This window comes from Lithobates pipiens, unplaced genomic scaffold (genome assembly GCF_037356315.1).
Source record: "Lithobates pipiens isolate NorthernLeopardFrog02 unplaced genomic scaffold, aLitPip1_a1.2 Scaffold_13, whole genome shotgun sequence".
NCBI lineage: Eukaryota > Metazoa > Chordata > Amphibia > Anura > Ranidae > Lithobates > Lithobates pipiens.
Genome location: NW_027507718.1, coordinates 114,267,254 through 114,292,275, shown reverse-complemented (window position 1 = coordinate 114,292,275; position 25,022 = coordinate 114,267,254). Strand labels below are relative to the sequence as shown.

The 25,022-nt window shown below is 40.9% G+C and overlaps 1 protein-coding gene across 1 annotated transcript in view; it reads right to left on the bottom strand.

Moving 5' to 3' along the window:
* Positions 1-5,038: 5,038 nt before the first annotated feature.
* Positions 5,039-25,022, bottom strand: part of SRP72 (signal recognition particle 72) — a 33,229-nt gene continuing 13,245 nt past the window's right edge. The window contains exons 7-19 of the mRNA XM_077475404.1: positions 21,493-21,617; positions 21,348-21,405; positions 21,134-21,265; positions 18,495-18,623; positions 15,267-15,339; positions 13,920-13,984; positions 13,114-13,209; positions 11,170-11,273; positions 11,014-11,091; positions 10,750-10,884; positions 8,069-8,106; positions 7,816-7,975; positions 5,039-5,565 (exon numbers count right to left, since the gene is read on the bottom strand). Of these exons, the coding sequence (XP_077331530.1) occupies positions 5,382-5,565; positions 7,816-7,975; positions 8,069-8,106; positions 10,750-10,884; positions 11,014-11,091; positions 11,170-11,273; positions 13,114-13,209; positions 13,920-13,984; positions 15,267-15,339; positions 18,495-18,623; positions 21,134-21,265; positions 21,348-21,405; positions 21,493-21,617 (1,377 nt within the window). The 3' untranslated portion in view covers positions 5,039-5,381. The remainder of the gene's footprint in view (positions 5,566-7,815; positions 7,976-8,068; positions 8,107-10,749; positions 10,885-11,013; positions 11,092-11,169; positions 11,274-13,113; positions 13,210-13,919; positions 13,985-15,266; positions 15,340-18,494; positions 18,624-21,133; positions 21,266-21,347; positions 21,406-21,492; positions 21,618-25,022) is intronic.

Genomic DNA, 25,022 nt, shown 5'->3' with positions numbered 1-25,022 from the left:
TTGTCCCTATATAAGTGGCAGACTAAGTACGTCGGACAAACAGGTACGTGTGTACGCGGCTTTAGTCGTCCGAGTATGTCTGTGTACCAGGTTCTTTTAAGTCAGCTTAGTGCAAGGAGAATCACCAATTTCTACTATTGCTCATTTTTGTGGAGCTTGTGAGGCAGAATTTGCAGTGGAGGGAAGTCAAAGATTAGCCTGAATTGAGACAAAGAATTATCAAAGCATCCAATAGCCGTGCTAGGGAAATCTTGGTCCTACCCAAAGGAGGTAACTTGTTTGGCTGAAGACCATGAGAGCCACGTCTGGAGTTTCTCATCTGCGACATATTTGGTTGAAAATGTTGGGGTGAAGGGTTCAGGCAGTAAAGGTCCTGAAGTAATACGTTTTCCAGTTGTCCACTCACAGAATGTGGACAGCAGAGATCTCTGGACAGTGTTTCTCCATCCACAAGGTGATCTGGCTTGCTTTCTTCAAGGCTGCATGACTCCTGTGCTCTCTTGATGATTGATGTAGTTTGCAGCTGTGGCATTGTCCGATTGTACCAATTGTCTGTCCTTGCAGAGGGGGAGTTCCAGAACCATCCTTATCACTCTTAGATCCAGGATGTTGAGTGGCTTGGCTTCCACCAATGTCTATGTGCCTTGAATTGTGAGGGAATGGAACACTCCTTCTGCAGCAAGAAATGCAGGCATCTGCTGTGAAATGGAAAGAACGACTTCCCTATTGTTAAGGCTGGGCTGGAGAAGCACCAAGCTATGAGATTCCTTGATTGGTTGACCAGGAGCATGGGTAGGTCAAGAGAAGGAGCCTGCTTGTTTCATGCCAGCATAATGTTGTGTTCGAGGTCTCAAATTAAATTTGGTGAATGGAATGGCCTAGAAGGAGCTCACCATGAGATCCAGAAGTCTTGTGGAGAACATTCAAGGGGGTGTATCTTTGATCTCAAGTGTGTGTTCTGAGAGACAACCGTTTCTTCTTTGGAAGCAAGACTTTTGCTAGGGTTGCTTCTACAAATCGAGCTCAAATATTCCAAGCAAAAAAAAAAAAAAGGTTGGAGAGTGGGTTTTTAGTAAATTGATCACCCAACTGACAGGAAGGGAGATTAGTCCTTCAGAAGGTGGTTGTCAAGATGCCCCATGTTCTCAGAAGGGCAAGCAGTAAAATGACCTTTGTGAATATTGTGGAAGCAGGGGATTGGCCAAATGGCAGCGCAACAAACAGGAAGGGATTGTCTTTTACCACAAAGTGTAGAAAACGCAGATAAATGGGACTATGCATCTTGTATGTCCACAGGTACGAAATATTCCCCTTGTTGCAGATTGAAGCAAAATGTGAAGGTATTTGGTTTAAAAAAAAAGGAAAAGGCAGATAGGCTGGGCATGCATTATACAATTTACTTCTACAGATTTTCTTTAGGATTTACCAAAACCATATAATATGAGGTCAAATCTAAACACTTTCAGTTTGTGTGCAATCAGGCAGGCCCTTGTACTACACAGTTGAAGCTGAATAAGAAAATTGTATGGTGTATGGCCAGCTATACTTTCGTGGATAGGTTTAAATATAATCCTTTCAACTTGTGCTGTAGGAATACTGGCACAACTACTCGCCAAGACAACAGATGGTTCAGGGCATTCTGCAAATCTGACTGTTCTTGACAATATTTTGGCTAATTTGAAAGAAGAAAGCAATGAGGGGGTATAGTTTTGAACTACTATATATTTTGTACAAATTTGAAACCACTGATTAAACCCACAGGTCTAAAATATCTGTAAAATAGAGATGCCCCCCGACTCTTAGGAGTGAGGGTGCCCCTTATTTTGGAAGAGGACGTTTGTAGAAGACTTGATGGGCTTGGTGGGCTAAAGATTGTGCCAAAAAGAAGGGCTGAACTTAGACTTAGAAGCTGAAATCTGGATAGAATAATCGAGATAGACTCCCAAGGAAGGAGATTTTAAAACTTTTTTGCTGTGGAAAAAGTACCTTTCCTCCAGCTTCAGCAGACCACAGGATTCTTCTGCATGTGATGGGAAATCAGCCATTTGGGGAGCTTTGTCTCATAAATTACACTACATCAGCCACATAAAAAAAAAAAAAAAAAAAAAAGAGGAGAGGGTAATTGCTCAGTTAAAAGTACAGTTCTGGAAAACAGGATAATGTTGATTGTCAAATTGCAGATAACAGGACTAAGGGCCGGTTCACACAGCGGGCGATGCGAGGCGACACGACTCGCCTCACCTCGCTCCCGCAAGTCACCCCCGTTCTGTACAATGGAACCGTTCTGAGAGGAGCGACTCGAGTCGCTCCGACTCAGAAAAAAGGTTCCTGTACTACTTTTGGGCGACCTCGGGGCGACTTGCATTGACTTCTATACAGAAGTCATCTGCAAGTCGCCGCTGAGGTCGCCGCAGGTTGCGGCGAGGCAAGTCGGAGACGCCTCGCCTGCAGTGTGAACCGGCCCTTATGCAAACAGAAAGTGCAGCAAAAGCTGGGTGCAGAGCTGAGCCTGCAACTGTAAAGATAGGTAGTATGAGATGCTCTTAAAGGCCATCTGCAGGATCTTTGAATGAAGGAACATCTTAAGTTGGAATTTTCTACACTAGATAGAGCTCACCAATGATTTTTGGAAGGGTAAAAATCTTTCCTGGAATGACCCAAAATAAATTGCTCAATCTATTGGTTCATGAACGGCAAATGTCTTTTTAGATTTAGAAGATCTCTTTTAGGTCAATGGGTAATGACAGGATGATGAAGACAATGCCAAGGCTTGCACACAAAACAAAGTAAGCATATTGGGTGAAGCTGTAACATCAGAAGAATAGGAGCCTGAGAGAGAACTCTTCTGTGGTTCTCTTCCTCATTTATTAGCCTGAGCTTTTGCTGTAGCTCCCTTTCAATTGGTTTCTTCCATTGCTACGGTTGAGAGTACTTTGTGGGGTATGCACGGATCTGGGTGGGTAAATGTGTCAGGTGGATAATCAGCAACACAGATGCAGACTGTCTTGTAGCAAAGCCTTCATGGCAAAACGATGGGAGGAAGTGTCTTGATTATTTTTTTGACAGGCTCAGACACTTCCTCCCATCAAGTGTGCAACCTGCGGTAAGATGTAACACTTGGTCCTACCCGAGACTAAGATCTGAGTGGTTGAATGTTAGTACCAACTTTTTAAGATTTTCACTCTGATGCCCCATTTCATTTTACAACTATAGGGAGATACAGGGTGACCCTGACCAGTGTGCGGGTCCTTGATAGGGTCTAGCCCTTGCCCATTACAGTGGTCTTCAGTGTCTGAGTTCCTGCACTATTTTTTGCAATTTTAGGTGCAACTTGCATAGACAGCATCAACTCAGATTCAGTGTGAACAGGGGGCTAAGAGTTATTTCTCTGTGAGGGACAAGAGGGTCATCACCTTAAAACAAAAACTGAGGACTCGCAGAGTGGAGTAGGACTCTATGGGGGCATATCCTCAAAAACTTTCTAGTGTCCAGTCACCTGAAGGTACCAGCCTAGAACCAAGGGTCTATAAATACTCAGTCTGTGCCCTGTACAATTACGATATACAATCGGTGTAACAAAAAAAAAAAAAAAACCACAAACACACACACTTTAATGGCATCCCAGTTTTAGTGGGTTCAAAAGTGAGTTAGCCCATCCTTTGCTGCTAAAACTTTAACTCTTCTTGGAAGGCTATTCAAGGTTTATGAGTGTGTCTATGGGAATGTTTGACCTTTCCCCAGAAAAATAAATAAATTTGTGAGGTCAAGCACTGATGTGGACGAGAAGGCCTGGCTCGAAGTATCCACTCTAATTCATCCCAAAAGGTGTTCTATCAGGTTGAGGGCAGGCCAGTCAAGGAGTTTGCTTTGTGCGCAGTCATGTTGAAAGAGGAAGGGGCAATCCCCAAACTGTTCCCACAAAAGTTGGGAGCATGAAATAGTCTAAAATTTCTTGATATGCTGACACCTTAAAAGCGGGAGTAAACCCAGTTTAAAAAAAAACACATTCTCGGCATGCCAGAAATGCTAACTTTCACATTGTTTGTGCTCTTAACCAAACTTTCAAACCAGCCAATGGCTGGTGTCATAACTGATCACATGTACAGCATTTTGGCAGTTGAAGAAATATTAGAGGCCAAGATGGCAGCTTCTTTGACTGAAGACGATAGGAGGGTTTACTTCCACTTTAAGAGTTCCCTTCACTGGAACTGAAGGGGCCAAGTCCAACCCCAGAAAATCAACGCCACACCATAATCCCCCCTCCACCAAATTATTTGGACTAGTGCACACAGCAAGGTCAAGAAAGACATGGATGAGTATGTTTGGGGTGGAGGAGCTCGACTGGCTTGAACAGAGTCCTGACCTCAACCCGATAGAAGACCTTTTGGGATGAATTAGATAGGGTGGAGACTGCGAGCCAGGCCTTCTCATCCACATCAGTGCTTGACCTCACAAATTCACTTCTGGAAAAATGGTCAAACATTCCCAGACACACTCGTAAACCTTGTAGACAGCCAGACAGAAGAGCTGAAGCTGCAAAGAATGGACCAACTCAATACTGAACCCTACAGACTAAGACTATGTTGCTATTAAAATACATGTGTGTGCAAAGGCAGGTGGCCCAATACTTTTGGTGTATACACACAAAATGTATTTAATCTTCACAGATCTTGCTGCAATAAAACGCAACTGGTTCCTGTGGTATAAAGCAGTTTGTCTCACCTTCTGAAAGCAGAAGTGGCTACAGTTTTATAAACATTTATAAGTGAGACCTTTGCAGAAAAGGATACTTTATTTGTTAAAAAGGCTGCTTTTCAGTGTGCATCAGTCAAAGAAAAAAAAAAATTCTTTTCGGATTCTATCTAATGTGATGATCACCAACAATGCTTAACTACATATAAAAACAAACCTACATCAAGCCCTTTAGCTGTTTGTACAGAGTCTGGCCACCAGCAATGACCCAGAATGCCACTGATCACGCATATATTTTTGAAGCATGCACAGCGTAACATGTATGCCTTAAAAACAGTACAAGAGAGACTTAGAAAGGTTTGCATTTAATGCATAAAATTAAACACACCTTCATGCAACTGATGTGTCTCTCGAGAGGTGGTCCTAATTTTTAAACCTGACCAGAGGAAAATCATGGTAAAACAAAGCCAAAATAAAAAACATCAGGTAAATTAATTGCCTATGATTTTTGAAAAACTGGAAAAAAATAAAATAAAAAATAAAAATAAAACATATGCAATACAATTCCAAAAGGATGATCCACCTGTTTAATGCAATAAAATGTGCCTCAAAATAGCACATGGTAAGACATAAATAAGGGTTGGTGTCAGTCGTTGGAACAGTTATTTTGAATCATTTGCCATTTTTCATCACCAGTTGCCTTTTCCTCCTTTCTTTTTCTTTTGTTGCTGTTTTTTCTTTGTGCCAGCAGCTCCCACAGGCTTCGACTGTCTGGGAGGGATGACGTTGCTTGAAGAAGATGAACTGGCTCCTGCTGTTGCCACCCCAGGCCTTGGAGAGGTTGGAGGACTATTAGCCGTTTTACTTGCATCCCTAGGAGGAATAAACAGAATTCTTAGAAAAGTCAACAGAAAACAAGCAGGGAAAGAGACAGCAATTGCAGTTGCCATAATTGTATTAGCTTATATAAACAGAACAGGGTTGTACTGGAAAGTTCATAATTAAAAATGTGTTGAGAGACTTCCATAAGAAAAAGTTGGTCATTAATGGCAATTTATTATACCAAATTAACTAGCAGAAAGTGTGCACATTCACTGACCAAGACAGACACGCAAGTGTGCAATAGTGAGAGGCAACAAGTGATGCTAGGAAAGGAGATTATGGTAACATGCAGTGGTGGAGGTCAGTGTCCTGAGGCTGCAATGGTGTGCAGTGGTAGACTGATGGTGCATGGTAGTTTAGTGGGAGAGTGCAGTATTGAGTGACAGTTCAGGGGCAGAGTGTTCAGCGATATAGAGTGTGGTGGTGGAAAGTGGAGAGGGTGAGGGAGAACATGTGGTGGGTGGCAGACACTGCGCAGTGGTGTGCGATAGGGCAGTGAGATTGTAGGGGTGTATAGTGGGGTAGTGACAAAATGCTTTGGTATCAAGAGCAGGGCAGTGGCAGACCATGCATGGTAGGACAACAGTAAAAAACAATGGGACACAAGGTGGGGCAGTGGCACAGAGTACAGTGTTGCTTGGCAGAGTGCGCAATGATGATGTAGCAGGGAACGCAATGATGCACAAGGTGGAAGTGACGGAGAGTGCAGTGGTGTGGAGAGGTTCAGAGACAGATTGTGGTGGTGTGCTGCAGGGCAGCACCGAATAGTAAACTTGGCAGGGCAGTGGAAGAGAGCGCAATAACGCAATGGAAAGAAATGGAATGATGGGCAGTGAGGAAGTGGCAGAGTGTGGAGGTGTGCGGCAGGGCAGTGGCTGCGTGCAATGGAGTATGTCAGGCTAGTGACAGAGAGCACAATGATGTAGTGGCAGGGAATGCAATGGTGCATTGTGGGGATGAGGCAGAGTGTGGTGGAGTGTAGTAGGGCAGTGCCAGAATGTGGTGTGTGCAGACAGAGCAGTGGTCCTTGGGATGTTCAGAGGCAGTGTGGCAGTGAAGTGCAAGTACACATGTGCAGAGAGTGTGGTGATGCAAAGCAGTTTGGAGGTTAATGGGGTAGTGCTCGGCTCCACAGTGCCAGAATGCGGAGTGATGGGGCTATAGCAAAGGGTGCTCTGGTGTTCAGTAGGGCAGGAGAATGCTTCAGAGGTGAGTGGGAGTGGTGCAGCACATGGCAGTACAGTGAGAGTGCTGTGCAGTGTGTGGTGGGGCAGAGAAAGCAATGGTGCACGGTGGGGTAGTGGCAAAGAGTGGTAGTGTGGGGCAGTGGTGGAGCACATTGTGGTGCCCAGCAGAAAGTGCATGAGGACAGGGCAGAGAGCAGCATGGTGTGCATTGGGGTAGTGGCAGAGAAAATAGTGGTGCATGGTGAGGCAGTGGCAAAGAGTGCGTTGTGCAGCGGGAAAGAGGCAGAGAGCGTGGTAGTGTGTGTGGTAGGGCAGTGGCACAGAGTGCACCAGCACACCTCAGAGCCGTGGCAGAGTGTGTGTTAGTGTACAGCATTGCAGGGAGGTATGTGCCATGCAATAAAGGGGCATGCAAGTTTGCAAGGATTTGAAAAGGTAGGTCAATGGAAACTTGCAGGAGAGATGCTCTGTGAGGTAGATTTGAAGTTTAGAAGAAATATGGTGCAAACAGGCATGGGCATGCATACAGTGATGCAGGCTCACAAGTTCCCAGGCTTTAGGCAAACAGCTCAATCAGCACAGTGCTCAGGTTGACAATCCAGTATCAGGCGAGGTCACTTCCAGCTCTGCACCAAAGGAAACTGACCTCCACCTGCATCAGAACTACAAGAAGTATTGGGTGTAGATCTGCTGAACATGTACTATTCAAACTGTTTGTGGCCACCATTACTATAAAACCATTTTAACAGCATGTCCTAAAAATTGGTGGCTCCGGGTTATAGCAGACAAAATTCACAAAACCAGCTGCCATTCTTCCAAATGCCCAGGATGCGAGAAAGAGGAAGTAGCAAGCCATCCCTTCTCACTTCCTAGGTTTTCCATTATAAAAACAAAACAAAAAACGATAAAATGAAACCAAAGACAGCTACTAAGGTCTTGGTTAAGTAAAGCTTACCAAAAGTAAGTGTATCTCTAAAATATGCAAATGTGTTAGAACATGGATATTTCTTTTTTTAAATGCTCTCATGTCCCATTTAGTTCACAGATTACTTACAGTTCAGCTGCTGCAGCTGACGTGGTCCCCTGGGTCCCTTTTCCGATCTGCTCCTTCTTCTTTCCCTTCTTCTTACCACGGTAATATGAACGCTCTCTCATGGGAAGCCATCTTTCTGGATCTGGAGCGACTTTGGGATCATAATTCTTGGGTAGTTTACCTGTGTTATTGAAGTAAAATACAGATCAAAGCAAGGTACTGCACCTAGTTATTTTATTACTTTTTGTGTAATTCCCTTTTTCTTTTTAAATACCTTTCTTCTTTTTCTTCTTTTTCTTAAGCTCCACTTGCCTGTTTAGAAAAAAATAAAATAAAAAAAGTTAGGAAAAAACTGTCAAATCTGCACCGTTTAGTCATTCTTTGTATTAGTAGTTTGTGTGAATATATATCTACTAAAACCTTAAAATAAGCTAAAAGAGTACACTATACTTATGGTAAAAGAAGAATAAGAGAAGTAAAATGGAATTTTAGTTTCTTACCTAGTTTATAATCAAAAGATCTAACGTTTAGGAGAGAGTAGTGATAAAAACACAGTAGTGTTGTATTGCAAATAAAATGCATATTCTTAAAAATACAGAATACTTTTGGAAGTTGGACTAGAAAATGGCTGCTGCATTGAAAGTTTAGTCTGTAATAATAGAAGAAGTGGTGGGCGTCTCCGTTTTTGGCCTCCCTCCTCCCCTCAGCCTGGAAGTGTGCAATTCTTCCTCCATACCCGAGAACACATTCACAATGTGCACGGAGCCCCCAGTGGGCAATAGACTGACTGGCCTCTAGAGCCTACAATGGGAAGGAGGAAGTAGGCAGAGAGGTCAGAAATTTCATGCTCAGCCTCTCCTCCTTTCTGCACATCCCTCAGATTGTGTGGTTGGCACTTCTGCCTAGCAGCACTGGAGTCACCGGTTTGAATCCAAAACACAACACTTAACTGCCTGGAGTTTGCATGTTCTCCCTGTGGGAGTTTCCTCCCACACTCCAAAGACATGCTGGTAGGTTAACTGGCTTCTGTCTAAATTAGCTATAGTATGTATAAATGTAGGGGACCTTAGATTGTAAGCTCCTTGAGGGCACGGACTGAGGCGAATGTACATTATATGTAAAGTGCTACTTAAATTTAACCACTTGCCTACCGGCTCCTGTACATATAGGTCGGCATTTTTAATCTATCTCAGTAACGGCAGCAGCTGCTGCCACATCCAAGATAACCATCTCTTCAGGAGACGGTCGTGTTCACGATTATGGTGGTCTCTGCGGCAGATTTGCCGAGTGAGGGGGAAGATGGCCCCCACCTGTCTCCATACCATAGCAGGGCGGAAGAGACGTCAAAACGTCACTTCTGCCCATAGCTCTTAAAAAGGCAAATTTTTTCAGATTAATTTTTTCTTTTTTTTTTTGTCCAAATATGAGATCTGATGACTTTTTGACCCCAGATCTCATATTTAAGAGGACCTGCCATGCTTCTTTCTATTACAAGGGATGTTTACATTCCTTGTAATAGGAATAAAAGTGATTTTTTTTTTTTTTTAAAACAAACAATGAAACATGTAATAAAATTAAGTAAAAAACATTTTTTTACAGCACCCCGTCCCGACGAGCTAACGCGCAGAAGCGAACGCATATGAAAATGGTGGTCAAAACACGTGGTGTATCGCCGCAATCGTTAGAGAGCAATACTACTAGCCCTAGACCTCTGTACTGAAAACATGTAACCTGTAGAATTTTTTTTAAACGTTGCCTATGGAGATTTTAAGGGTAAAAGTTTGACGCCATTCCACAAGCGGGCGCAATTTTGAAGCGTGACATGTTGGGTATCAATTTTCTTGGTGTAACATTATCTTTTAAAGTTAGCCCAAAAAATTGGGCTAACTTTAGTTGTTGTTTTGTATTCAAAAAAGTGATTTTTTTCCCCCCAAAAAAGTGCAATTGTAAGACCACTGCACAAATATGGTGTGAAAAAAAGTATTGTAATGACCGCCATTTTATTCTCTAGGGTATTATTAAAAACAAAAAAACAACAAAAATATATTTTAATATATTTGGGGGTTCCAAGTCATTTTCTAGCAAAAAAAAAAAAGTTTTAAACACCCAAATCTCAAAACTAGGCTAGTCCTTAAGTGGTTAATACACTATATACAGCAAGTACCTGTAATAATGTACATATGTATTCTAACCCCTAATCCTGTACAAACAGAACTGCTTTATAAGGCTCATTCACAATAGGAGCAAATCCTGCTGCTCCAATTTAATGGGCAGTTAAAAGGCAATATATCAATTCCTGTTTTAACCCCCTAAATACAACATCACCATGCTGCAGCCTCGTGCTGCGCCAAGGGCAACTTGACTGGAAAAAGGTTGAGAAACACTCTTCCATGTCACTGCAGTGATGCTTTCTCCCATATTCTGCTAATTTATTTAAACAGATACTTCTGCTGGAAATACAATATAGTATTTTCACTTCTGAAAAATTAGAAAGCATTTTTTATTCAGCAGAACCTGTTTTTCAGCTAGATGAGAGCTGCTTTAATGGTTTGTCACTGACACAACACCTGTCACAGAATGTATATGCCGTCTCATATTACAGAAGCAAGGACTGTCTACTGTGTATGGGTGTTAAAGTGCATTGAAAAATATAGTTCTGAATGGAGGTTAAGACTTTAAAAAGTTATGCAAGGGAAGTCTACAGCTTTCCCCTCAATTTAATAGAAACCTGTTGAACTTTGTATAGGAGTAAAACATTTTGTATATGAACAGTCACCAAAAAAGCATTTGCAAGCTCCCAACCCTTCTATGTACAGTTCAATCGTAGCTCTACAAATAAGCCCAATCGGGGTGAAACATGCTTGAGGGTGTGGCATAGGTCAGAAGCTTTTGATTAAACTTAATGGCGAGCCTGTATAAAAAGAGCAGCTTTGTCCTTTAATTTAACCAACATACCCTTGTTCCTTAGTTTGCTCTCCAGCCACTTTAGCAGGCTTCTTTCGAATAAATGTGACTCCAGCTGAGTTTTCTAAGGCATCCACATCCACTTTTAGGTGCATAGTGTCCGAAGGGGGTAAATGCTTGCTTAAACTGCATTTTTTAATGTAAGGATAGAATATAAGTAGTTCATGTATGAAAAGAGGGACATATAGATGAGAACATGTCACAATACTAAAATTACATTAACTTCACAAATGAAATAAAATTTGGAAAGGATACATTTTTGCTTTATTAGCATCCACGAGTGAGTATGCAGAGATGAGTTGAGCCAAAGTATGGATATCCTTGGGGTTTTGCCTGTGATGCACAAGAGTAGTTAGTTATAGCTTGCATACATTATAGAATAAAAATATATACCAGATCAAAAACACCCACTTCCATATTTGCTCAAGATCATTGATTGCTTCCTTCTTTCGTCCATGTTTTAATTTGAAATTAGCAGCTTCCCTTATTAAGGATAGGTGAGCTGGAGAATTTGGCTGTCAAAAGAAGAAGACAATTACATTACAAGAACAAATGTGTTTCCAAATGGAGGAACAATTTTGTTACAAGTACAGATGAAAAGCAACACTTAGCAAAGGTTACTCTTAACATACAACAAACCAAGGGTCCATAAAAAAAAAAAAAAAGAAAAGGTTACAGGGATTTAATGCTGAGACATTTACACAGCTGTCATGAAAAATGTGTCTATAATATGTCTGAAAGATCATTTTAGGTTTCCTATCATCAGCTTCAGCTAGGGACCAGAAGGCATTTTCCTAAAATACCGCATTATGGCCACTAGATGGACCTGCCACTTAAAAATAAATAGAAAAGGACATTTCACATACACACATTATAATATTATACACATACCTCATATACACACACACTGTATATTAGATGCATTACGGGGGTGGGGGTTATTTGCAATATCTATGTGAATGCTGAGACAGTCCATTATTTTTACTAAATGGACACCAACAATTTCATGGGCTCCCCTGAGTAGACTTACATTTAAAATAGCCGATAGGTCACTGTTTTTATTAAAGTGTTGTAGATAGAGTATGGAAGGGGGCTTTTGCTGTCTGTGTATTGGAGACATTTTCAATCACCTCCTGTGCCAGAGATGCAAGAGGAAGATAGAGGAATTTCTCCAAAAGTGAGGGGAATGCCCCTCTTAGAACAGCCGTAGGAGGCAAATCTGTCCTCTTTAAAAGATTTCTCATCTCCAATTCTGGAGAAAACATTGAGGGTTTTCTCCTCACTTTTGCTTCCGTGACATTGGTCTTACAGTTTTTTTCCTTGAAGCTATACCTTAAAAACTTAAAAATATGAAGTTTTGTACAAATCTTTATGTTAAACAGCTTACCTCCACCCTTGATGACATGACCCATACCACACTACCAATAACCCATGTTAGTCAGTTGTATATAGGAGGTCATGGTGCCAACTTCTACTGAAATATACATACATACATACATACATACATACATACATACATACATACATACATACATACATACATACATACATACCAACAAAAGTTGCTGATATTACTCCTGTAAGCCAATAAACTCTTCTGCCTGTTCCCATTAGATAACGGAGTTACAAAATCAAGGACATCAAGCTGACAAAGTGAACCCAGTTTTAGAGATGCTTATAGGAGTGTTTTCTGACTAAACATCAAATACATGGCAGCTTCTAGTTCCTGCCTGTAAAACAGGACTTCACATTTAAAAAGTAAAAAATATAGTAATAAAATGCTTTAAAAGATCACAATGAAAGGGAGATAACTTTTCCATCAACATAAGAGCTTTTTTGGCATAAATGTGCACCAGTTTTATATACTGTTCAGGAATGATTTTGGCTTTTTGCATTCCAAAGTTATCCAAACACAGGGTAGGTTGATAATGCGGAGCACCACACTTTGCTCCAATAATATCTTACACTTGTGTCTAAAGATCACCGGTGAAGGATTAGCCATTACCTACAGTAAACTCAAGTTTTAGACAACAGTTTCTCATAATTTTCCTGTTTTGCATCAACCAACTGGTTTCTGAAAACTGCCATTTAGATTGGGAGCCCAAGGTCTGGTTCTTTCAAGTTTGACCACATGCTTACAAAGTCAAATCTGTTTAAGTTCCTGTCTACTTGAAACCCAGGTCAAAGCAGAAAAAGATCTTCTGGTGTGTTGGCACTTTATGTATTGGAGATTTGTTCAAACTTTTTCCTACATTCTTTTTGGTGCTCAATACATAAATTAAAAAGGTGACCAGTTATTCCTCTGCACAAATCTTTTTAAATTATGATTTTGACATAAATGAACAAAGGTCTTACTTGATTTTCCTGATACCAGCTAATAGCTTGGTTGAAGACCTCAATGGCGCTGTCAATATCTTCATCATGACTGTGCATAGTAACAAGGGCAGACACCTGGATATGGGTACAAAACAAAGAAACGTTTTCAAATGTTTCAGTACTTAGGGCAAGAAAACAAAAAACAAATACATTTTTACGATGAAAAACAGCCACAGAACATATGATGTCACAAGAATTTTACATAAGAAAAAATTCACCAAGATCTCATAATCATAACATAGAATTTCATCGAACATACTTCTAGTAATGCATTCAATAAGAGAACAAAACACAAAAACAAACAAACACATACAAAACAAATGGTCAGAGTGTGGAAATGCTGCGACAATACAAAACTGGGAACATGTTACATGAGGCTAGTAGAGATGAGTGCTTTTACCCACAATCAATGCTCTCACTCCAGACTGCTAAGCTCCAATGGCTGCACATCATATACGAAAGGACCCCATGTGGCTCACAGGTTGGGCACCAGAGCTTTACAGTGTACCTACTACAGACGCAGAGCCGCTGGTCACAGCGTGGGTCCTTTAAAAAAGGCACTATTGTGCCCTCTCTTCAGTGCTCATGCGCAGATGGAGTCAGCACAAGCTTGTATGGCAAATATTTCCTAAACTGTGCAGGTTTATTAGAGATTTCCATTACCTACAGGTAAGCCTTCTTATAGGCTTACCTGTAGATAAAAGTGGTATAACTAGGTTTACAACCACTTTAATGTCTAGCAATGAAGAAGAATGATGATGAAACATAGCTTTATTTAAACTCACCATGCCAGGCTTATGTTCCAGTTCTTTGATACTTTTCATGATTATGCATGCCTTGGTTACATTACCTGCACAAGAAACACTAAGTTAAAATAAATGGAAGAAAAGAGAAAACATACTCCAAAACTTCATTAACCACTTTGTGCCAGGTGGACGTCCTTGACTTTCCAGGGGTATATCTGAATGATGCCTGAGGCTACAGACATCATTCAGATATTGGCATTTTTTCAGCCGGCGATTACCTGCACCATAAGAACAATCATAGCGGCTGTTCCGCCGCTTGATCGTTCTTATGGGCGGTGGGAGGGACGTCACCCCCCCCTCCCGCTGCCTTCCAGTGCTTCTACCGACTCACCGCTTCCATCGGTGAGTCGGACACAGGATCCGCCGGCCCCCGGATGGTGATCAGAGATTTACGGTGGACAAGATGGTCGCCGGAGTCTCTATGATAGCTCGGAGGCCAGGCGTGATGTTATGACGTCACGCCCGGCCTCTACATTCAAATAACGGCGCCGCCTCAGCTGGGAAGCCGTGATTTTTTTTTGGGGGGGGGGGGGGATTTTAGGCTTCCCAACCTAGAGGTGAGATGTGGGGTCTTCTTGACCCCACATCTCACTGTAAATAGGAATATGGCATGATCGGGACCTATTACAAGGGATGTTTACATTCCTTGTAATAGGAAGTAATCAAAATTTTCTTTTTTTTTTTTAAATTGTCAAACTAAAAAAAAAAAAAAAAAAAAAATAATAATAAAAAAAAAAAAATTAAGCGCCCCTGTCCCGATGTGCTCTTACGCAGAAGCGAACGCATAAGTAAGTCCCGCCCACATATGAAAATGCTGTGCAAACCACACATGAGGTATCCCTGCGAACGTTAGAGCGAGAGCAATTATTCTGGCCCTAGACCTCCTCTGTAACGCAAAACATGTAACCAGTAGAAAAAAAATTTAAAGTGTCGCCTATGGGGATTTTTAAATAGCAAAGTTCGGCGCCATTCCACGAGCGCGTGAAATTTTGAAGCGTGACATGTTGGGCATTTACTTGCCGTATCTTCATCTTTCACATTATGCAAAAAAATTGGGCTAACGTTATAGTTTTTTTTTTTTTAAAGCATGATTTTTTTTTTTCTGAAAAAAAGTGTTTGCAAAATTGCTGGGCAAATAACATGCGAGATAAAAAAGGTGGCAACAACCACCATTGTATTCTCTATGGTCTTTACTAAAAAAAATTTAAATAAATATAACGTTGGGGGGGGTTCTATGTAATTCTCTAGCAAAAAATTGGCCTGGGCGCAAAGTGGTTAAAAAAATAAATAAAATAAAAATCCCAAACACACACCCCTAACACAAACCTTGTGCAAGTTTTAGTTGTGCCATTGTAAGTTTGATTTGTGTTGCAAAAGCAGGATGCTGGTCAGCGAATTCCTGTAAAAGAAGTATATATATCAATAATCATAAATTAATTCTATATTCAGAAAGCTTACAGACTCAATACCAAAAAAAAATAAATCATAAAAACAACAACCAGCTACCCAAATGACCCTGATCAAACGTTTACATTCCCCAGTTCTTAACCTCCTCAATACAGTGCACTTACACCCCCTTCCTGCCCAGACCAATTTTCAGCGCTCTCACAGTTTGAATGACAATTACTCAGTCATGCAACACTGTAATATGAAACTTGCGTCCTTTTTTTTCACACAAATAGAGCTTTCTTTTTGTGGTATTTAATCACTATTTTTTGTGTTTTGTTTTTGCTATAGTGAAAAAAAAGGCGTTTGTCATAAAATTTTGAAAATTAGTAATTTTTCTTCATAAATTTTGGCCAAAATTTATACTGCTACAGATCTTTGGTAAAAATAACCCAAATTAGTGTATATTATTTGGCCTTTGTGAAAGTTATAGAGTCTACACACTATGTTGCCAATCACTGAAAATTGATCACATCTGATCAGGTGAATCTCATTTCTTGACACTAACAAGTCAGGAAAGTACAAATACCCCCCAAATGACCCCTTTTTAGAAAGAACACATTCCAAGGTATTAAGTAGCATGGTGAGTTATTTTAAGTTATCATTTCTTCCCACAATTCTTTGCAAAATTAAAATAAATTTATTTTTCAAAAATTGTCATATCAGGTTATTTCTCACACACACACACACACACAGCACATGCATACAACAAATTACACCCCAAAATACATTCTGCTACCCTTCCCGAGTATGGCGATACCACAAATGTGAGACTTTTACACAGCCTGGCCACATACAGAGGACCAACATTGAAGTAGTACCTTCAGGCATTTTAGGAGCATAAATTGCACATCTCATTTCATTCCTACCCATCACACTTTTTAAAAGGTCCAGGAGCACCAGGACAGTGGAATTACCCACAAAATGACCCCATGTTGGAAAGCAAATACCCCAATGTATATTCTATGAGGCATGGGCTGCAAATAGGTACTCAGGTACTCTGATGGCCTGATGACAGGCACTATAATGAGGTAAACAGCCATGCCCAATGGCTGTTCACCCCCCTCGGTGGCGAGCAGTGTCTACGTGACATGCCGCCAGCGAAGGAACAGGGATGTGCACACACAATCGTGTGCATTCCCTGTTTAAAAGGGAGCACGTCATGACACCCTCCCAGAACGAGAGCCGCACCGCCTGGCCATCATTTGACAGCTGGTGGGCGACTAGCAGTTAAAACCCGTGTATTGCCCTCTTTACCATCAATGACAGCTTGAGGGTCTTTTCTGGCATTTGTGGATAAGGCTCTTTATCTTCTCAGATGGTAAAGCTGCCCATTCCTCTTGGCAAAAAGCCTCCAGTTCCTGTAAATTCTTGGGCTGTCTTGCATGAACTGCACGTTTGAGATCTCTCCAAAGTGGCTCAATGATATTGAGGCCAGGAGACAGATGGCCACTCCAGAACCTTCACTTTATTCTGCTGTAGTCAATGACAGGTCGACTTGGCCTTGTGTTTTGGATCATTGTCATGTTGGAATGTCCAAGTATATCCCATGCACAGCTTCCTGACTGATGAATGCAAACGTTCCTCCAGTATTTTTTGATAACATAGTGTGATCATCTTGCCATCAATTTTGACCAAATTTCCTGTGTCTTTGTAGTTCAGACATCCCCAAAACATCAGGGATTCATCTCCGTGTTTTACAGTAGGAATGGGGTACCTTTCATCATAGGCCTTGTTGACTCCTTTCCAAATGAATAATTTATGGTTGAGACCAAAATTGAGCTTTTTGGCCACATCGCTCCAAATGACTTTGTACCAGAAGGTTTGAGGCTCGTCTCTGTGCTGTTTGGCGTATTGTAAGCGGGATACTTTGTGGCATTTGCCTAGTAATGGCTTTCTTCTGGCGGCTCGACCATGCGCCCCATCTTTCTTCAAATGCCTCCTTATTGTGCATCTACGTTAGCCATTTATTAACCACTTAAGGTTTTACTGCTACAGGGTGGCACCACTGCGCCAGATCACTATATTATACATACACATATTTATGTCTGCCATAGTTACTATAATTACCCCACCCTGAGAGTTTTTTGGAACTATCCATCCATATACAACTTTAATCAAAGGCATGGGAAGAACCAGGCTTTATTGGCACAGGTCAAAAAAATAAATAATAATTCTAAATCATAATTTATATGTAGACCAGTGTACAAATTAGAATTTTTTTTTTTTTTTTTGCATTTACATTCCTATTTCAGCCTGTGTCTTGAAATTTCCTTCAGTACCTTAGGCTTCATTCCCGCCTCGGAGTCTGCCGGCTCAGCAGGAGATCTCGCCGTTGATCTCCACTGAGCCAGCGGATGACAGGTTCCTCTCTGCTCACTGAGCGGGGAGGGGCTTGTCGAGCGCCGCTGGTTTCTACGGAGAGATCAGATGAAAACAGAAAGCATGTCCGTTTCATCAGATCTCAACCGATCCGATAGCAACGGATCCGGACGTAGGGCCATCTGTCTACTTTTGGCGGATCAGACATGTCACCGCTGACATCCGTCGCTCCATAGACCAGCATGGAGTGCCCGTTCAGGTCCGCCTATCAGTTTTGACGACAATGTGAAAGGGGCCTTAATCTTAAAATGGTTTATGCTGCAGAAGAGGATTTTTAATTTTGTCAATTGTGAATCCATGAAGGTATTTTGCACACAATATCAGGTATACCAAGTTTGAGAATCTGCAAAAAAAAAAAAAGGTGTCTTATTTTGCTGTGATCTAGTGCTGTGGATATTTATGCAGATTTCACATCCTTTCTGCATTCAGACAAATGTAGCATTTAGTACTGGGCTGTTCAGGGAACTTCTCACAATAAGCTGTTTAAGGTAGCGTTTGTTGATATGCTAGGAGAGGTGGTTCTGAGAACATTTCTCAAAGTCGTTGTTGAGGCTGGAGTGCTTGTGATCTTTCAAAGAAATTATATAGGACGTGGGTTATATATATTTTTATATACATTCAAAGTATAAAACCCTCCAAGAAATGCCTTTAAAACAGGGCTAATCTTGACCATGTTAAACAAACGCATATGAATCTGGGAGAATATAAAGAAAACACCAGTTGTACCTGCAGCAACTCTATAGCTTTTGCATGCTGTTTCTCCCGACACAGCTGGGCAGCTTGGATGAGCACAGGAAGGAGATGTTCAGGTTTCTGATTTTGTAAAGCGGTAGCCAACTTGCGACACTGCTCAGCCTAAAAACCACAACAACACATGCATTACACACATTAGAAAACATCAAATTAAAACATGTATACTTATATTTATAAATGGAAACAAACACTGCACATTATGAGTAGAAGACAACAGGCTGGTAAGAAGTGTGCATCAAAACCGACAGCTACTGCATATCATGGAGGGCATTCTCTCCCCAGCTGTAAGTCAGTTTTTTTCCCCCAGCTATACTTTCTAAGGTTTCAAATGCTCCCCTCGTCTATGACCCCTTTCACACTGAGGTGCTTTTTCAGGCACTAAAAATAGTGCCTGAAAATAGCTTCCCATTCATTTCAATGAATGCTTTCACACTGGGGTGGTGCAGTACATAAAGACCTGCAAGCAGAATCTTTGGGGCATATTTGGAGCGCTTTAACTACTTCCCACCTGCCGTATGTATGTATGTATGTATGTATGTAGCCGGGTGGGAGTCTCCTTCTGACTGGATGTTCAGGAACGTACTTCAGAAGGAGGGGGAAGCACACGCACGTGTGTGCCCGCGCAGCCACGATGCGCTCGTGTAACCCGGACACGGCGCATCTCAGATCGGCAGGAGGGCTCTGCGATTGGCCCTCCTGATCACATGATGGCCGTGTCCAATCACAGCCATCATGCGATATAAACAAACAGCCGGTTGCTAGGCAATCAGCTCTCCTCACACGGAAGTCATCGCTGAGGAGAGGAGAGTAGATCGCTGCAGCCGGCTGGTGATCAGCGAGTATGAGCTGTTTTTACAGCTTTTCACTCACTGATCACCAGTCTAGTATAAAACACACATGTCCCCCACATATGTCCCACTAAAATCACATGTCCCAATGATTATTTGCGCACATATGTCCGTGATCACACAAACCATTATACACTTAACGGAATTTTTTTTTTTACCAAAAACCATGTAGCAGAATACATTTTGGCTTAAATTTACGACAAAATTTAATTTTATTGGATTTCTTTTAAAATATAAACAAGAAAATATTGTTATTTTCCCCAAATTTCCACTCTTTGCGCTAATATATCGCAAAAAAAAAAAAAACAAAAAACTGAGTCTTGAATAAATGCCACCAAAATAAAGCTCTATTTGTGCTAACAAAATGATAAAAAATGTATTTGGGTACAGTGTAGCTTGACCGCGCAATGGTCACTGAAAGAGCGAGAGCGATGAAAGCTTATAATTGGGCTGGGAAGGAAGGGGGCGAACGTGCCCTGTATTGTAGTGGTTAAAAAGCACCTCAAAAAACACCCGTCCATTGACATTAATGGGAAGTGCTTCCAAAGCGCCGCAAAATAATTTTTTTCCCAAAGGCCATGTGGAAAAAAAAATAAATAAAAAAAAATAAATAAATAAATAAATAAATAAAAAAAATCGCACCAACACCACTGCAAAAACGGCGATAAAGCTCCACAAAAGTGCCCGTTTTATGGGCCTACCAGTGGCATCACACACGCCCAACCACTAACCAGCAATAGTGTTCGAAGCCAACAGTCTGCTGCTCTATTATGCAAAACAATCGCTATCCATGTTTTGTATGAAGGTAATTGTAGCCATCATGATGGGCTTCACTATGGGAGTTTTCCTTGTTTTTTTATTGCGAGTCTCCTCTATACATAGTAGGTGAGGTTGAAAAAAAGATACAAGTCCAACTTATGTATGTGATTATATGTCAGTATTACATTGTATACCCCTGTATGTTGCAGTCATTCAGGTGCTTATCTAATAGTTTTTTTAAAAAGGACTATAAGATCTTTGATCCATGTGACGGTGGTTACCCTCCTGGATAAAACTTGCTGCCATTGTTTGACCATTATAATTTGTGGTCCTGGACATCTATGGGCGCTGTCACAACCAATTCATTTCATAGCTGTTGTCGGCTGTGTCCTCTTCTCTGTAGAGCTTCTGCCGCTGGAGACAGGTCAAAAGGGGTATGTATACCGATTTCTTCTTTACAGGGCTAGATAGGTTAGTGTTAAATTGTGGATGTCTGTAGATGTAATGATTTTAGTGTCCGTGTGGACTTCCACTTTAATGTTCTCACCCCTACATTACAGCTATTAGCTCAATTACCTGTCACCTACAAATCAGCACTGTATACGTCCCATCGCACAGGGGCTTACAGTACACAATCTAAAAAAAAATATGTAGCGTTTTAGGTCTTTATTGGTCCTGCAGGTCTTTTCATTCAATATGCATGTTTTCTGTTTTGGGTTTCTATATCTATATATCTATCTATTTTGCAAGAGCTCACAGATTTTTGGATTTGGAAAAAATATACACAACACAAACGCACCACACATACTAACAAAATGGATTCAAGAACATGCAAAATTTGCTATTCAAAACATATGAAGAATACATGTGTCTGAATGGGCACTGAAGCCAAAAGAAAAGCTGAAGGTTTATTGCACTCCAACCTACATAAAGGTACTGCACACCACAAAGCAAAGGCACTGAACTAAATAAGTTCGTAGGATGGAGGATAAAAGGAAACCATACCTGATTTGTATGCATTGACAACAAAGCCTTGTTAAAGTCTATGGCCTGAAGTTGTTTCCTGGACAGTTTATGCTCCACTCCTTCAGCATTTGTAAGTTTCACTTTCTTCTTAGAATCAAACACATTTTGGTCCTTTTTAAAACAAAAGCACACATGTAAATACATGCAATCATTCATCCAAGAGCTAACTGAATAGTTCTAAAACTGTAGATACCTTGTTAATTGTGATGATGTTATTCGCCACAACAGCCAACAGACCGACATCAGTAGGCCTGTAAGAAAGAAAAGGTCACAGCAAACACAAAAATGTTTAAAATGCACACGGAGCAGACAAGCTTGAATGAATTCAAACAGCTTACTTTAATTTGATAATTTGGTTATAAAGCTGAAGAGCATCATCTACAGAACCCTGAAGCTGCTTGACATAAGCCATCTGTCCACGAATTATTGCCAGTTCTGACTCTATATCTTCTTCTGTCAAGTCCTGAAACCATAAAAAAAAAAAAAAAAATATAGACTAAATTAGTATGATCACTTAGGCCCCTTTCAGACATGCGGACTGTTCAGATCCGCCTGTCAGTTTCTTAGGCAGATCTAAACAGTCGCTCCATACAGCTCTATGGAGCAACGGATGTCAGCGGTGACATGTCCGTTGACATTCGTTCCCCCCGATCCGCAAAATGCAGACAGATGGAAACCCTATTTTCCCATCCGTCTGGTGGATCAGATGAAAAACAGACAGACAGCCGGTCTGTAATCATCCGATCCCCCCATAGGGGAGAGTGGAGCTCTGACAGGTCTGTCCCTGCACAGAGTGCAGGGACGGACTTGTCATCCACCGGCTCAGCGAGAATCAACGGAGCGATCCCCGCAGAGCAAGCGGATGCTAAATACAGCCAGCCCCATGTGAAAGGGGCCAAAAAATAAATAAAAAGAAGTTCAATTAATAATATGGTGAACACTGCAACAGTAACCTAAAACCAAATCACAATTTTTAAATTAAACACAGCTGATAGGAACATAAACAAGTCCACTTTATAATGTCACAAATGTGCAATGCAGATATCAAAGTGCCAATTCTATCTCATGGGAACCAAGCTACTAGCCATAAAAAAAAATAAAAAAAAAAACCCAAACACACCAACGAAAACCTAACACACCCCTATATCAACCATGGTTTTTACAGATTTCATTAAACACGTTTTGGAAAGAAAATCAATATTAACCTTAAAGAGGAACTGCAGTCTGCTCACATAATTTGTAATAAAAACCATCTTTGCCCTTATGAAGCTTCCCTCCAACCACTTTGCATATTTTATATATACTGCGATTCTGTACTTGCCAAATATGCTGCAGAAACCTCCCTCTGCTGAATCTGGCCACATCCATTTTAACTGTGGGCAGCTGAAGCTGCTGCCTGTTCACTTCCTGGATTTACACAGACACACCTCCAGCTTTCATTGGCCCACTTATGACTCACACCCCCCCCCCCCCCCCCCGGCAAACTTTCACAAGAGAGAGCATGATGTCATAAGCCTAGGCTAATGACCAGACAGGAAACAGGAAGTGGGCTGTCCATCTATTAAATCCTCTGTCCTTAACTTTGGATAGTAAAACCAATTTGGATGTGACAACTTTTGCGCAAACCAATAAATATACAGTTATTGACTTTTTTTTTTACCAAAGACATGTGGCTGAATACATTTTGGCCTAAATGTATGACTAAAAATTGAGTTTATTGGATTTTTCTAATAACAAAAAGTAGAAAATATAATTTTTTTCAAAATTTGCGGTCTTTTTACGTTTATATCGCAAAAAATAAAAAAATTTTGTTTGGGTACAACATTGCATGACCGCGCAATTACCAGTTAAAGCAGCGCAGTGCCAAATTGTAAAAAGACCTCTGGTCATTGACCAGCAAAATGGTCCGGTCTGAAAGTGGTTAATTGCGCTCCAGAGAGCAATATGAATGTTGATCACTCTTCAAAGAGCAATGCAAGCGTAAACAAGGCCTTCATGTGGGGCACAGTACTTGTGCCAGTTTGCTATGCTGCTTAGTTAATTGCCTAGTTAGTGTCTAAGACTACATGTACCCCTGTACATTGTGCCCATTGAGGACGGCATGCAGCAGTTTTAGTTGAATATGTGTTTAGTGAAAACATTTTCACAGAAAGATTATACAGACAGCAATAAGGTGATAATCTCTCTCTGCCTACAACCTCTTGCTGGGACACATAACAGGTCCCAGGAGGGAGGGCGTGCGTGTATATATTTATAATTCAATTAGTACTTTTCGCAGACTAGTTGAGTTTGAGGATGGCTCTCAAACTAATGTTTTGGTAACAAGTACATAGGTTTGTCCTCAAACAGTAGGAACTGCTGAGAGTTTTAGCAGTCTATTGCCTCAGCTACAGTTTGCAACCATGGTAAACAACCTGACACAAAAAAAAAAAAAAAGGGGTTGTCACGTATAAGCTAGGGGGGGGGGGGGGGGGGGGGACTTCATCATGCATTAGAACCAAGGACAGTCTGGAAGACCAGAAGAGGAAGAATCTGTAACCAGCCATTGAAGAAATAGATGCTTTCGCCTGATAATTACTAACTGAGTCCTCGCCGTCACCGCAGATTACAAACACAGTAACCATAGTCAAGTACCTATTAAGTGTATTTCTACTGTTAGAGACCATAGGCTGTTTATTTGCTAGGCATTTTGCTTGTTATAGATATCCGTCAGTCAAACTGTATTCTGAATATTGTAATAGTTTTGTATGTACAGCATTTTTGTTGAGTAAAAGTACATTTATACACTGCAGGTCTCAGCTTCCTTGCTTATACCGCAAAGTAACTGTGCTAGATAGATGCAAGAAAAACAAGTGGAGAGTCATAGCTGGCTTCCCACAGTAAACATGGCTGCACCAGGGACATGAAAACCAACTGGCCCAGATGGGGAAAGCCCTGGATTGGCGTCATTTCTTTTTAAGTCAGCAGCTACAGCTTTTTAGCCGATTTGGAGAGGTTGACCTTAATATTTATTTATTTTTTCCCCAGGGTGAAGATACTGATTTAGACTATTGATCTTAAAGAGTATGTGTAACATATCACACAACAGACTCCTAAAGACCATTCGCATGATACATCAATTGAATAGACATATTGGTAATGGTTCAATTTTTTTTTTTTTTAAACACATTATGTTGGTTTTGAGACAATGGGGTTAATTTACTAAAGGGAAGTAGACTAGATTTACAAAGCCCGGAGGAAAAGGAGTGCAACTGCACATTTTATTTTGCCAAGATGGCTAGAGAAGTCATGTTTAATCTGTGCGAGTGCTTCTAAAAAAAAAAAAAAAAAAAAAAAAAAAAATTGCATTTTTAAATACACAACAGTATTCCAATTACTTTGGTAGTAATGAACGGACACTGAATGCTACAGTTAAGTCTGTGGTATTCAAGGACCCCCAAATCTTTCTTCATCACAGATTCCCTCAGTGCAACACCTTCCTTAGCATGCAAATGCATAACTTGACATTGTTAAAAATTAAGCCTCATCTGCCACATGGCCGAGATTATTTCCTTGTATAATTTGGTCTCATCTGCAAATACTGAACTCCTAATATCAACACCAATGTCATTTAAAAACAGATCAAATTAAGTTGAACCCAGACAGAACCCTGGGGTACACCACTGACAACTTCAGTTGGATTCAGTTATCACTACTCTCTATACCCATCCATCCACGTATACAAGATTTCCCCCCATGTTAACAGACCATAGTATTAGCCATTTAGGCTTTAGTGGGGTACAGTGTCAAATGTCTTTCCAAAACCCAGATGAATTATATTTACGAACTTGCCTCTATCTACACTATTCACTTCTTCATAAAATGTTAA